Genomic DNA, 15,184 nt, shown 5'->3' on the forward strand with positions numbered 1-15,184 from the left:
TTACTCTCGCGTTACAGTTCATGCCAACAAAGCATTATTCTAGAAGTAATTTACGACGATCACACTTTTATATATATTCCCTTTAACTTCTTGCTCTACGGTCGACGATGTATCTCCCATCAGCATCACGCGAGACCTTTAACGGTGTTTCGCCGGGAATGGGCTTCAATGAAAACAACGGCCAATGATCAATGTATATTACGGTCAATACTGAAGCCTAATTTTCTATCAAAGCAATTGTTACAAAAGAAGAAAGAAGAATATTGTAAAATATTTAAAAAAACGGATTTACCATTGTAACGTATGATCAGTAAACCATTAAGTAACCTTCCCCTTATGTTAATTTCCCATAATGCTGTAAAATTCTTTTGGGATATATACATTCTGCGAAACGTCGTGAAAGATCGCATGAGCCAGCTGTGCGCCAAAATCGTTCCCTTTTCACGTACAAAGTTTCATAAATAAAGTACAAAGATAAAAATTGATAAATAAAGAACATTTCTTCCGGAATTTAAAAGAAGACAAAAGCATTAGCTTCTTTCAGAACATGTCTCTTTGTACGAAAGAGCAACGACAGTTGGACCAGCCGGTGATTGGCCGGAGGTAATCTCATTCGTCGCCGTCGAACTGGCAGTCAATCTAGCTGCTCGACTCACCGAAAAAGCAACATAAGACCGGCGAAGAAGGACTGAAAGTTGTTGTGATCATCGATCGCTGTTTCCGGATCGTTCGCTATATTGCCAAAGACCTGACAACGGACAATTTCAGGGTCACTTAATGGTCACCGGGGGAATCTGCTGTTTGTCACTTAAAATTCCCAATCTGCAAGGTTACGCGTGTCCGAAACTATTCCGAGATCACTTCGACACGTCGTTTCTCACCCACAAGTCAAAGTTAAGATAATTATAATTTTAGCTTTTAGAAAAATATCTAAATAACATTAGCTAGCGCTAGTAACAATAATTCTTTACTTTGTAAATAGGCATCGATCTTGAAGATCATTAGCCAATCATGTTTTTAATCAAAGAATCAATTAAAGAAGTTACTATTTCTCCCGAATAAAATAATATGGTAAAAATTCAAAAGTTTTCTCTATATAAAATCAGACAATTCTATATCTGTTTTCTACACGTAAAATATATTAAAATAATTATTATTCGGTATTTCACATCTAATTTTATATAATAATATTTCTAATCCTATACTTTTGATTATAATTTCTAATTTTATTAAATTCTTAAATTTATTATCAGACTATTATTATTGAACTAAATCCCTAATGATTACGTTACTTCAATCCTGCACTCTTCTGCACACCATTCCCCAAAACCGCGTTTAAGGGACCAATTCGTAAAAACTTCTCGAGAAATTGAAGCAACAGAAGATTCATACCTGCATACCGATGATAGCGTAGATGAAGAACAGCATCGCTATGAGAAGACAAACATAAGGCAGAGCCTGGAAGAAGATAGATTTTTATCTCATCGTTATCTCGATAATTAATCATATTTATAGAAATTAGTGATAAATTTGTAGCACTTGAGGCTAATTTGTAGCAATGTAAAAAATGTTAAAAGATAAGAGATAATAACTTCTGTCGATATGTAAACCGTAAACCGAAGATAAATATAATAATAAAAAAAAAAATTAATATCAGTTCTTTAGTTTAACAAAACGTGCTTACTTTGAAGGATTGTACGAAGGTCCAGAGCAAAATTCGTATCGTGTATCCCTGCCTAAGTAGTTTGATCAGCCTAGCGGCGCGAAAGAGTCTCAGAAAGCCGACGTTGATGAAGTTCTCCTGCAGGGGACAGAGGAAATTGCACTTAACCCCAAAAAATGCCGACTCCTTCTCGCGCACCAGAAACGGAGCTTCGTGCGTGCAGCGTTTCGGCGTTGCGTGTCACGCGTCAAAGGACATCCCAATCCTTTTTCGGCGTGCTACGTTTCCCTACCCTTGGCGATGCACGAACGAAGCTGTAGACTAAATTCCGTGACATTCTCTCGCGGAATAAAAACAAAAACGCGGAATTAAAACGGAATCTCAAAAGAATTTAACAGGATTCTTTTAGAGATACAAGATCATCCCCCCCCCCCCCAAAAAAAAAAGAAGAAGGACGAATTGTAACATGAGCTACTAATAATTATTAATCATTGGCATCACCACGGAAATAAATAGGATATATTTTTAAACAAATAAGTAATTGTATATTTGTTGTATTTCAGTATATTAAACTAACGGTGTTCTTTTCGTTAAAAATAATTTATAAACTTAATTAATTCCATATTAATACAAATTTAAGTAAATTGATTCTATTATTAATAGATTTATGATGCAGTTGTTTAATTAATTTTTCAATATCAAGTTTAAAGGAATTAATTTTAAATATATGCATTGATGATTCTCAAGTTTACATAATGAAAAATTATATTTTACTATGAAGCTTCAGCAATTTTATTTATGGACTTGTAATGCAATTGTGGACTTGCAATGCATTAACCCTTTTGCTGTGACAATCTAATCGTGTCCCGATTATTGCGTTATAAAAATAATTAATAAATTAAGTTCGAGATAAATTAGATAAATTAGACATCGCATCCATATGCCTTCAAAATCCGGTAATGTAACAATTAAATTCGTGGGATTAGTGTTGTAAATTGTTTGAAGCTAGTGTAATGTACGAATAGTTTTTGTATTATGTAAAAATTATGTTTATGTATTATGTAAAGTTCATGCACAGGATAAGTAAATGGAAATGGTAAAAAAAAAAGGATGAAAATGATTTGATCTAAATATAACCTAGAAAGAGCCTCGATAATATAAAACATTATATTCAAAATCCAGTTCTTTTTTCTTGCTTGTAATTAAATTGCATTATTATTTGCAAATTTACCATAATTATTCCTAACATGTTGAGAATAATATCATATAGTCATATAAAATATCATATAAAAATATCTATACTCGAAATAATATAGTTTCTCAAGAAAGAATTACAAAGAAAGATTTATTTGCTATTTTACTTATATAGTAAAACAAGTTATATATATTATATCATTGTAAAAACTAAATTCAGAGTTGCGGTATTTAATAATAATTCTGTACTTGCAACATCGTAATTTCTTCCAACTTATGTCGTCAACGTAAAAACTGGATAGTAATTTTATACCTTCTTTTCGCTTAGCTGGCCACCAGTGGGCATGCTCGGCCGCTCCCCCTATTACAGAAATATGCGAGATTGCGAGATTATTCTATCCCCAATATTGAACTTCTGATCGTTCAACTTTTGGCAAAATTACAATAAGAACAGTAAATACTAATGACTGGCAACACTGGCGACGATAACTTCGTAAGCAGTTCACTTTAATATCAGGACCAATACTCACTTCACGATAATTCTAGCTATTTTCTTACTTATATTTCCAAAACATATCTTTATGAAAAATATTTTACAAGCGCAGGCAGTAAATATATAAATTTTTGACATAAACTTTTACTGGATATTCTTCCGAGAGTCACAAATAATATAATTCATATTCTACATATATTATTAGCTAGATCGTAATCGCTACATCAATGGAAATTGGAATAATTAAAATAACATCACCGTATGATTTGAAAAGAAATTGAGAAATCAACTTGAGAAGTAATCAAGAAATTAGATAAATATCCCACACAATATTTGTTTCTTCTCTATCTCTAAACTACAATTGACATTGATTAATCTAAGTCACAAAATATCGATATAGAAAGAAATGTTCCTAGTACGAAGAACGGATAGGATTGGTATCGGAAACATGTTCATGTTTGTGTATATACATGTAGCTTGTTTCACTATATAACTGCGTAAATGTATACTGTGCAAATGTAGCGATGTACAGTGTGATGTACGTAGCGTATGAATGCAGCACGAAGCTAAAAGGTAATACAAAGATACTTCAGTTGTCGTAATTTACCTGCTAACTTGTCACACGGGTTTTATACGACGAAATCTAAATAAGCAGCAAAAGGGTTAAACGAAAGGTAAAGATACACATCAAGCAACACTGCCGCGACGATTAAGGATCACTATCATAGATGCATGTTCCAACGAGAGGCGCATTTCGACAAATTCATCTCAAACGTGGAAATTAATCTAGCATGTTGAAACAATTTAACTTTGGCATTATATTGCCAAGATTAAAAAAAATTTCGTTCCGCGATAGATGTTTAATGATATATATTCAAATATTAAAAAAAATTTAGTTTTAATTTTTTATGTATATAAATCTTCTACGCTTAACTTTCAACAATCAATAGTACTTTCAAAGTTAGTTAGACGTTTCTTGTGAATAATGTTCTTTCAACTTATACACTTATATTATTTTTTTCATAAATAGATGCATCAAAAAATATAAAATTTTTCATCTATTTATTTTATCGGTCGTTTTTACTTTGTTTTGCGTTAACATTGCAAGATCAATTCTAATGTTTGACTTCATCGGAATGACTTCTCTTTCGTTAGAACAAGCAACCATCATAATCACAGCCTAGCCTCGGGTTTTTCAGAAGGTCCCCGATTACATATGCATACCTGGAAGAGTTCTATTACAGGTTTAAATAGCTAGTACGCAATTAACACACTTATACTCTTTTTCCCGCTACTTTCCGGTGCTCTACGTACCCCGAACTCGATCACGAGGGCATCCACGATGCTGCCGATCACTGTGATGAAGTCAAAGATGTTCCAGTAGTCTTTGAAGAAGTTCTGCTCGCGGAACAGTCAAAAGAATTTATTAGCAAAGTAGTCTCATCGTCTCTAATAGAATATATTTGTTTCTACTACTCCAAAGTTCGCTAAATAGCTTCGACATCTTCCATCCAACAGATGCAGATCAAAATTCTAATTATCGTACATGATTTTTATATATGAGCAATCACAATTAAAACCAAGACATTATGAAGAACAACAAAATAGAATAGAAAATAAATTGTAAATAAGTGAAATTGACTGTACAATTAAAAAAAAGAAAAGAATAAGTATAGTTAAATAAAATAAACGTTTTCTAATTTTTAGTCCAATAACTTTTTAGACAAAATTATGAATTCAAGTTTTCAAAATATCATTTTAAAATAAAGATCTACATATTCTCTTTGTGAATGTGAATGATAATCTATATAGAAGACATATTTAAATTTCTGTTAATATTTTTCATAAAAACATTTTTTAAGTCTATTATGTATGTATTTAATATTATTATATTGTTTAAAAAACAATATAAGCAAATTCATCTTCGATAAATAATATATTGTTCTTTTTTTTTATCAAGGTCTTCATTATGTCTTGATTTATGTAAATTAATCAAACAAGTAAATAATCCAGACTAATTATTAATCGATAATCTATTGAACGAACTTGGGCGTAGTTCAAGTGTTGGTGAGATGTTTGCGTAGCTACCACTAAAGAAGAAACTACAAGTCCGACTTCGAAATACAAGAAAAATATAGCACAATCTGCTTCCTTTGTGAATATATACGCTATTTATTTGTGTGTAAGAGTGCCTGTATATATGTGTTGTGTGCGTGTCTGTGTTCATTGTGTGTGAGCACTCCTTACATGGACGTATAATACTTATTAGCTTGAAATTCTGTAACGTGTGCCTCTCTGAACAGTGCTCCTGAATGTTAATAATGGTCATTGATCAGATTTCTTCGCGTGAAATAAAATTCAAATCATTTTTATTCAATCAATTTGTTTAATCAATTTTATTCAAACAGATGTTTCATGAATTAACGATTTTACTTTATTTACAAATGTAGGAGATTAATTTTTAGTTAACTTTAATTATCAAAAGTAATAATTGTTTATTTCAAAATATAAAAATATTTGTATTTTAATATTTTGTAAATAAATTTAATATCTTTCGATATCAAACAAACACTGAAATATATTCTTATATAATTTTTTTGCAGTAAGAAATAAGTATATTCTTCTTTTAATTTTTTATATAATAGAGATAGAAATATCCATCATTGTAAAGCTTAAAATACTTCAAAAGCAAAATCCGCGAAAATGAAGAAATCTGCTCGAAGAATTTCTTTTAAAGCGTTCAGTTATACGCTTTGATGATCGATAATCGGCTGGAGTATAAGTGACGGGATCTCTTCTAGAGACATATCTACGGGAGCATGCCGGTAATAGCAAGCAAACTAGAGAGAGAGTGAGAGAGATAGAGACACGCGAACTTGATATTCAACATTTTTCTACTTTTGCCAGAAAATAAGATTTATCAGTTGGATATTACGCAGTATATGAAAAAGCAATTATCTAAGAATTAATTATCTAATTTTCATAAATTTCTTCTGTGAAGTTTGCATCAAAAAGCTGATTTGTTGATTTTCGAACAGCTTTTTCTCAACAAAAACACGCTGTTTTTATTTAAACCTTTTGATCTGTAGCATTACTTTCTAGTAATCTAGTAATGTATAAAAATTTCTTTTAAAAATAATTTTATGATGACTGAGAGAGAGATTGAACTCTTAATTTCTATTTAAAGTAACTAAACTTATTTAAAAATTTTTATTTAGTATTGTCTCGCAATAGTTCTAATAATATTTATATTAACGCTTAAAAAAATTTTACATCTAGTTAATTTTCAGTATTTAAAAAATACAATATAATTTTGTATCACTTTATTTTAATCTCGCAAATGACGCTGTCCTGTTTTCTGGCAATCGCTACCTCTCGAATGCCCATTCAAAAGTAAGAATTTCATATATCACAAGTTTACTTAAAATCTCGACAAGTCTTACTTAAAAGTACTCTTTATAATACTTTTCATTTTCGCGACAAACAGTTTCGCGATGTCTCGATGTGTTCCCTTCCGTTCCTCTCGCCAGTTCTTGGGATCCCCACTTTCTTCAAGAGAATCCTCCGACCAGTAAAATCACACAATCAATGACGACCGGTGAGTGATGTTAATCTCTCGGTGGAGTTACAAGTGATAAAAATTTGCAGTGTGAGTCGAGTGAGAGTGAGATGGAGTTAGAGAGCGATTTAAGAGGCTTGTTTATACCTTGCATCCGAAGGCGACGAGTTTAAGGATGCACTCAATGAGGAAAAGGAGAGTGACGACCAAGTTCACGTAGGTCAAGAAGTCCAATAAAACTGCCGGCGCATCGTGATACTACAAAATACACCCAACACACAGACGTAACACAACGCAGACTCTAATATTCCTTTGTGCGCCCTGCATATATATCTATAAGTATATCTCTTCGTCCTCTTTTAATTAATTAGTTTCTGTATTCCGATCGCTCCCTTCATCTATTTTTCTTGTCCGGATAGAATATTGCTATTGGATTGGAGAGGAGACATAATTTTTGTACAAGATAAATGCTATTTAATCGAAAAATATGTTTACGTAGTATTATTATTATTATTATTATTATTATTATTATTATTATTATTATTATTATTATTATTATTATTATTATTATTACTACTATTCTATACATATTGGTAATTATAATTTTCTATCTTTTTATCTTTCTTCCCATTAAAAACATTTTAATTTATTAAAAATATTTCATTCGTAAACTTCAATAGAAACTTGTTCGACAAACAATTTCCTAATCAAACGCAACTTCAGTTACAATTTGGCAGATTGTCAATCAAATGAAATTGTACTGTGTTTGTACCATATTTTTAGTATATAGCATAATTATAATTTAGGAAAAGATATAAAAACTATATACTAAAATATGTCAAATTAGAAATCAATATTTGGTGTATATTAAACAACGATACTTTAATACATATAATGTTTAATAAACTTATTTCTCTAATTAAAATAATTAAGTTTGGTCTTTCATCTTTTTCTAAATTATCTCTTCTCCCTGCCAAATTACCAAGCAAGTCTAACCAATCTATTACAAGATGATTTCTTAAGAGATTTGTCATATATGTAATACATAAGTCTCGATCGATATATATGTGTATGTAAAATACGACGTTTAATTCCATGTGTGCTGAATGTGTGCTCGTGTGGGACAAAGATTAATGCTTTTTTTTCACAATACAATAGCATGCGTGCGGCGAATAGGACCGAAAAGTGCTTTCGCGACTTTTCGGCTTTAGCCTCCTTATGATTACCATAAATCATTGTTCTCATCAACATTATTATCACCATCATCATTATCATCATTTTTATTATTGGAGTTTAAAACACATTATTGGATTTGAATGATAATAGATAACATTATGCTAGTTTATGTCTATGTATAAAATATATAGAATATTTTTTTTTTTTACGGCGCGCTACTTGCGACTCTTTTGACTTTTATTTTTAGCGCACATATATATGTTCTTCGAGCTTTCTTTGTCATTACCCTTTCTATAGTGATTGCAATGACTAAAGCACATGTTCGTGCATTTTTAAAGAGAGCCACTTTTCGCTATTTTCTCCCCCAAAATGTATATATTTCATTTATCGCTGTCGTCATTGCCATTATTGTTATTCTCGACCCACAATACGCAGTCATAAGTAATTGTGATATACGCATGCAAGGAGTCAAAAGTATATCAGACCGTGCAAGTGATTACGTGCGGATGCAGACAAAATACGAGCAAAGCATGCAAGGGATGTTAGAAAAACGAAACTTTCTTTATGTACACCTTTTCTCGGCCTTCGAGACTTCTTCTTGAATATATTCCCCGCCCGTTCCGTGTTCTCAGTTGAAAGTATTTCGGAAAATCAATATAATGAGAAAAAACAAAAGATAATAGAGAAAGAGTGAAAGAGAGACAAAGGCAGAGAGAGAGAGAGAGAGAGAGAGAGAGAGAGAGAAACAGGGACAAAGAGTAGAGTAAGAAATAGATAAAAAAACATAATGAAGATAGATAAAATTGAAAATAATCCGATATGACAATAACCCGTAAGTTTTATGTTTTCAATTCGTCATGTTTAAGTGTCCATGAGTGCTATATGAAGGTGTACGATATATAAATCTTTATGTCTGTGTATTTGTAAGTATAATTATTCACTACGTGTGCTTGTATTAATTATATATTAATTAAAACTCTAAGAGCGTACTCTTGTTAATAAATTATAAATTTTATCATTTATATTTCGTTAAATGAGTAGCATAATTATAATAAAAATAATACATATTTATTGTATTAGTTTTAATAACCTTAAGTTTTTGAAGAAAGACTCGCTTTAGAGTATTTAATACCATCGAATATCTGTGTGTGTGTGTGTGTGTGTGTGTGTGTGTGTGTGTGTATGTGAGAGAGAGAGAGAGACAATCGATGTGACAATCGATATTAGCATTCTGTAAAAATTTAATCGTATTTTAAATTTTTTCAGAACCTTGTCAATGTAATTAGCTTTTTTTTCATGATAACGGGATGAAACAAGAGTGAATTAATGCTTCGCTAAACATACAGAAATTAATAAAAATAAAAAATGCAATATCATAAATTTATAATTAATGACTTAATCCCGTTATCGTTATGTAATTGATGTAGTATTCAGTGTAATTATGTAGGACATCTGGGAAGATTTGTATATTCTTGTCTTTCTTTATTGTATTTTATGTATATGTGTGTGATAAATACAATCTGATTAATTAATTTTACTTTATTTTTATGAAAAATGATTCAATTAATTGTGTGCAATCAATTATGATTTTTATATAAACTAAAGAGCCATCAAAAAAATTTTTTTAAAGACAAAGCTCATAAAAGTAAAAAATAGACAATTAATTAAATAATATGACTTGAAAATGAATGCAAATGGAACCAAAACTATTCACATTGTCCATTTCATTTAGCATTAATTAAAAAAAAAAGTTTAGAATCACATTTCGGAAATAAAAATAGGGGAGTTCAAGTACCTTAGATGTATTTATATCTCGAATCTCCCCAGATTGCCCTGAAGCTCGATCACGTGTACAGAGCTGAGCATTTTTTGTATACTAAAGTACTTGTGGAGTTTATTTTATACAGAGTTCCAAAGTCGGAACAACAAATACGAGTAATAAAGACAAAGTTTCTATCTAGATCTTGCAGCTGTATTCTTGCACAGAGGAACACCATCGAAAAATACCATTCTAGTTCTATCGAAATACATATCTATGTGTTCATAAGAAAGTATATCAAGAAATGGAAAACGCTACAACTACTCCGACAGCATCTAGCACTTGTTCAGCCCTGCGCACAGAAAATTCACTAAATAGTATCCTCTATATATTTGTATAGATATACACGCGCGAGATAGAGAGTATATACGGATGTCTCCGGAGTACCGAGAGTGTTCTGATATGTCGTATTGTTACATCGGTACTCGCGAAGAACCCCTTCTAATTACCTTCTAATAAGCGGCACTTACCGGGTGACACGAAAATTAACCCTCTCGCGACGTTTCCCCGTCTTTCACTGCCAATGAACCTTGCCTTCATATTCACCATTGATTAATGAATTTAACTGTATAAAATCATTACGATAATTTTGCTATCCTCGTCTTTATGATCTTTTCAAGAGATTTTTCTAATATTATTTTATTGAATTAATATTATATATTCAAAATATTATTATAATATGCTACATTATTTTAATATTATTCCGACAAAAAATGTATTATTTTCGACAGCGACGAGAGATTTTTTTTTTTTTTTAGGCTTCTGATTTTGGGGAACGATCGCGAGGAGTCACTTTTCGCACGATTCAATTTGGCGAGAGTCTCGAATTAAGTCTCGCTTTAAATTATATCGAGAGCTCGATGAGAGAGGGATGTTTGGCGGTATGTGGAGCCTACCTTCACGCCGAATGCTGCGATCTTCAGTATGCACTCGACAGTGAACATCCCCGTGAAGCACATGTTCATGTACTTCAGCGTGTTCTTGTATGCTTTGTACGCGGGTTCTTGTTCGTTTTGCTGATGGAACTGCAATGCATACACTGACAAACACACCGGCCGGACAGATAGACATACGTACGTATGTACAAGCTTATATCGCGTGTCTCGTACAGACGAGATTTTTTTCCTCTTTACTTTTTCTTTGGCACGACCCTCTTCCTTCCTCTAATCCTTCGAGGAAAGAAGAAGTGGCTCTTCATTTTTTTCTTTCACGAAATTCTGTGCACCGATACATGAAAAAACATTTTGTGCCATACAATAGATACCGAAAAAAGATGGACAGAACTCGCATCAGCAGGATGAACCTTGGAATTAAGATAAAGTGTACAATTTGTATCGTCAAATATAATTAATAATGTGTATTTAACAATTTTTTCTGTTAGTTATAAATTTTGTTAAACGCTCAACAAAATTAGCTCACAACATTCGAAAATAATAATATTATATAAAAAATAGTTATAAGAAAAAAGAATTTTAATTTCAATTGAATTTTAATTGTACGATATTTATGTATTTAGAACGATAAACATTTGGCACGACATTATTTTTAAAGACATTCCAGTCTAACGTAGAATTAATCCTGCTGAAGCATTGTCACCTTCCTTCATGCTGTTTTGATTTGCACAGGCAGAAATTGCGTCAAATAATGTCAAAATAATGTCAAAATAAAAGTTCTCGAGAGGTAAAAATAAAAGAGTGTATAATAAAAATTTCAAATAAATCATTACGTTCGAGAATGGCGCGCGAATCATGTTATGTGATAGCTTTTTTGAATATCACGAATTGGTACACAGTTTTTGATCGTACATACGTACGGGCGTGTAAAATAAAGTGCGAGAAATATATGCAAAATTACGTATATGTAAAAACATAGTAATGTATGCCAGCCTATATCCGTGGGGGGGGGGGAGGACATTTTCATATCGTCATCGAAATTATACGTGTACGAGCCTATGCGTGTATTATATATTGAATGAAACGTTTGTTCTCTTACATTCCTGCGATATCAATTAGTCTTTCGACAAGTGTGGTGCGTATGTCAACTGTGTATACGTGGACCACCGTGGATATACCGTTACCTTTTTTTTGTATACCTCTTTAATCGATTTGTTAACGGTGCGATGAGAAATATCCGGCGTGTACTAACTGATAGGTAACTGATGATCGCGTCTGATCTTCTAGATCAATGGATATATCAGGAATTTTTTTGAGTAATCCGACTCCGTCGGATGCAACGACAAGAAAAAAAATCGTTTAATGTAACACTGAAATAAATTTCAAGACGAGCTTCTTTCCGTTACAATTTAAAAAAAAAAAACTTAAAAAAAAGAAAAAAAAAGAAATATTTTAAATGTGTAAACAGATCTAAATAATCCGTTTTTGTTTGTGAGCAGTCTGATAAAAAAAAATAAAATCTAATTATTCAAATGTTGTATTGATATAAGCGTTAAATGAAATTTAAGTTTGATATTAAAAGAAATAGCGTTGATTTCGAGAAATTTAATCCTCTTTTGTCATTATTCCCACGGAGTCTGGACCATAGGTTGGACATATACGAGTCTGAAGAAAGTAGTCGCAAAACCGATAAAGACTGTGACAAAAAAAGAGAAGGAAAAAAGAGAGAAACGATCAAAGCAAACGTAAAAAACTATCAAACAAAGACACTTAAAATGAATGGATTTCCGGAACGAAAAGAGTGTAGTTCAATTAACGAAGGGAATCATCAGGAATTACGAAACTTCACTTCTCGAAGTGCTCAGATCTCTTTGCAATCTTTCTTTTTTCATAGGGAAAGAGGAAAGGACAAAACGTGCGAACGTCCCGTGCAGAGTGTGTTTTCTGTCACTGTAAAACACACACACGCATTCAGTGGATATCTAATATTGTTGCTGTTTCGCTCATTTTCTAATATCGGCCGATCTGTTTTGACGACAGCCAGCATGCGACACGCAATTTTGCACATGTGTAAGATAGTGCGGGAGAATAGACGTATGAATAGATATATACATACATCATATCGGCTGTCATTGCTTAGAACGAGAAGACAAATCAATTTTTCTAATTCACAAACAATCGAACTAATTAATTTGCATTATTTTATAGTAAATTATAAATTATTTTGTAATAAATAATTATATTATCATGTATCTAAAAGAAATTAAAATGCTCAATTTTATAACTTCAAAATGAAACATTTACATTTCAAAAAAAGTACTGTAAATTACAAAATAATGTTAATTATTCCAATCATAAAATACTAAAGCGGTATATTTTTACAGAAGATCTGAGCTTACATATATTTTGTACTTTGATCAATTTTACGCTATTTTCTCTATCGCTTTTTCTCTAAAAAATTGTCAAAAATATACACATATCATTTTTGTAAGAAAATATTATTGTCTCCCCGCTCATGCAAGTATGCCGAGCAACGTGAACACACTGTGTTTCATTTGATATGTGCTCTCAAAATTTGGTGCAGTGCGTGTGCAAAAAATGACTTGAACATTCCGTGTTTTTTTTTTTTTGTTTTTCAGGCAAACAAGTCCGACCACAGATCATATAATCGGGCGTTGCATATGAATTCGAATTAGCGCACATGTGCGTATGTATGTGTGTGTGTGTGTGTGTGTGTGTGTGTGTGTGTGTGTGTGTGTGTGTGTGTGTGTGTGTGTGTGTGTGTATGGCTCTAATTAATTTCTGTATGGCTCTAATTCCAGGCTCAGGCTATGATCTCGTTCGAGAAAGAGGGGGAGGGGGAGAGAGAGAGAGAGAGAGAGAGAAAGAGAGAGAAAGAGAGAAACGAGGGTAAAGATCCATTTCGTGCGTTCAACTATACAAGTTATAGGAATTGGACAGCAAACGAAAGAATTCAGAATGAAATTTAGAATTCGGTTCAAGATTGAAAACGTGCGCGAATCCGATTGATTTCTTTTTGTCGATTCGCACTCGCATAAGATATAACAATGATAGATGGGTAGAATTTAAAAATAAATCAAATTGAAAAAACAAATCAATTTATGGCAACATTAATTAATTAGAGAATAGAGAAAATAATAAAACAGATAATACAATTCAGCAAATAAATTTGTAATATTTACAATTTGATTAACATTCAAATCTGTTTAGTCATCATTATTAATCAAATAGAATAAACGAAAATTGAGCCAATAAACATATATACATATATAAAACAAATTAAAGATCATTTTTATAACAAAATTAATAATTATCTTACTAAATTAGAAAAAATTTTTGAACAATTCTCTAACAGCCACCATTTAATTATTGTAAAATTATTTAGAAAATGGTTATTGCGTTTTTAGAGAGAAAAATCAAGAAGGAAGAATCAGATAGTCAGGATCAGATAGCCAGGAGTGAATGATGTTTAAAAACAACATGTGGATGGGCTCTCGCGTGCAGGGCTTGTAAAGGCAGGGCTTGTCGAAAAGGCATAATTTTTCATCCTGGTTCTCTCAAGTCAGTTGTACCAAGCGGGGAGAAATTGAGGTGCAACATTTCACCCCGTTACCAGTTAAAACATGGTATTAGCGAGGAGAATGCAAGAGTCGAACGCACGTCGTGTTGGTATCTATACGTATCTATACGTATTGTGAGGATTACACTGATGCTTGAAAACGTGTTCCCTCTTCACATGTTCTCAAATAGGTCTACTTCGAAGATGAGGACATAGCATAGCCATGCAATTGGTCGAATAAGGAATTAGACAAAAAAATGAGAAATTTCGGGATAAATAAATTAATATAAAGATACATGAAAATCAAAAAAAATTAATCAAATAAAAAGAAATTAATCTTTTCATCAAATCAATTTTCAAAATATTAAAATAAAAGAATAAGTCTATGTTGTACGAATTGTAAGAATTAAAATATAAAAGTTACACAATGTTTAAAATTTAAAAAAAATTATTATTAATTTTATTTTTTTTAATGCTGAAATTCTCCCATGTCGTAAATATTCGTAGAGTAACTAATTTGTAAATAATTAATTCATTTTCAATTTCGATTTTGCGAAAAATTATTTAATATTTTGAAAATCAAGAAACTAATTTATATTCGCAAAATTAATTTAAAAGTATTGTCAAGTATTATTCAAAGTAAATACACAAGATAACAAATTAAGTGCATTGTATAACAATTATTATTAAAATATATAACACTATATTAGTCGCTATCAGTTATCAAAAATGTAGAATTCAAAGAACAGGATGTAGAAATGAAAGTGAAACCAATGTTATGTCGTTCGAGAAGAAATTTTGTTGGAA

The 15,184-nt window shown here is 31.6% G+C and overlaps 1 protein-coding gene across 29 annotated transcripts in view; it reads right to left on the reverse strand.

Annotated features, from left to right (window-relative positions):
• Nucleotides 1-15,184, reverse strand: part of cac (calcium voltage-gated channel subunit cacophony) — a 167,471-nt gene that overhangs the window by 26,746 nt on the left and 125,541 nt on the right. For 16 of the 29 annotated variants that reach the window (XM_089082011.1, XM_089082013.1, XM_089082028.1 and 13 more), the window contains 5 exons: nt 10,801-10,929; nt 4,665-4,748; nt 3,171-3,218; nt 1,685-1,801; nt 1,393-1,458 (listed from right to left, as the gene is read on the reverse strand). In XM_089082011.1, coding sequence (XP_088938137.1) covers nt 1,393-1,458; nt 1,685-1,801; nt 3,171-3,218; nt 4,665-4,748; nt 10,801-10,929 — 444 coding nt within the window. Of the gene's footprint in view, nt 1-656; nt 749-1,392; nt 1,459-1,684; nt 1,802-3,170; nt 3,219-4,664; nt 4,749-7,056; nt 7,168-10,800; nt 10,930-15,184 lie in introns of all 29 variants that reach the window. The other 13 variants (XM_089082039.1, XM_089082055.1, XM_089082134.1 and 10 more) reach the window with 8 other exon arrangements.

The sequence above is a fragment of the Pogonomyrmex barbatus genome, unplaced genomic scaffold (genome assembly GCF_055798465.1).
Source record: "Pogonomyrmex barbatus isolate J1 unplaced genomic scaffold, ASM5579846v1 scaffold1, whole genome shotgun sequence".
NCBI classification, from domain to species: domain Eukaryota; kingdom Metazoa; phylum Arthropoda; class Insecta; order Hymenoptera; family Formicidae; genus Pogonomyrmex; species Pogonomyrmex barbatus.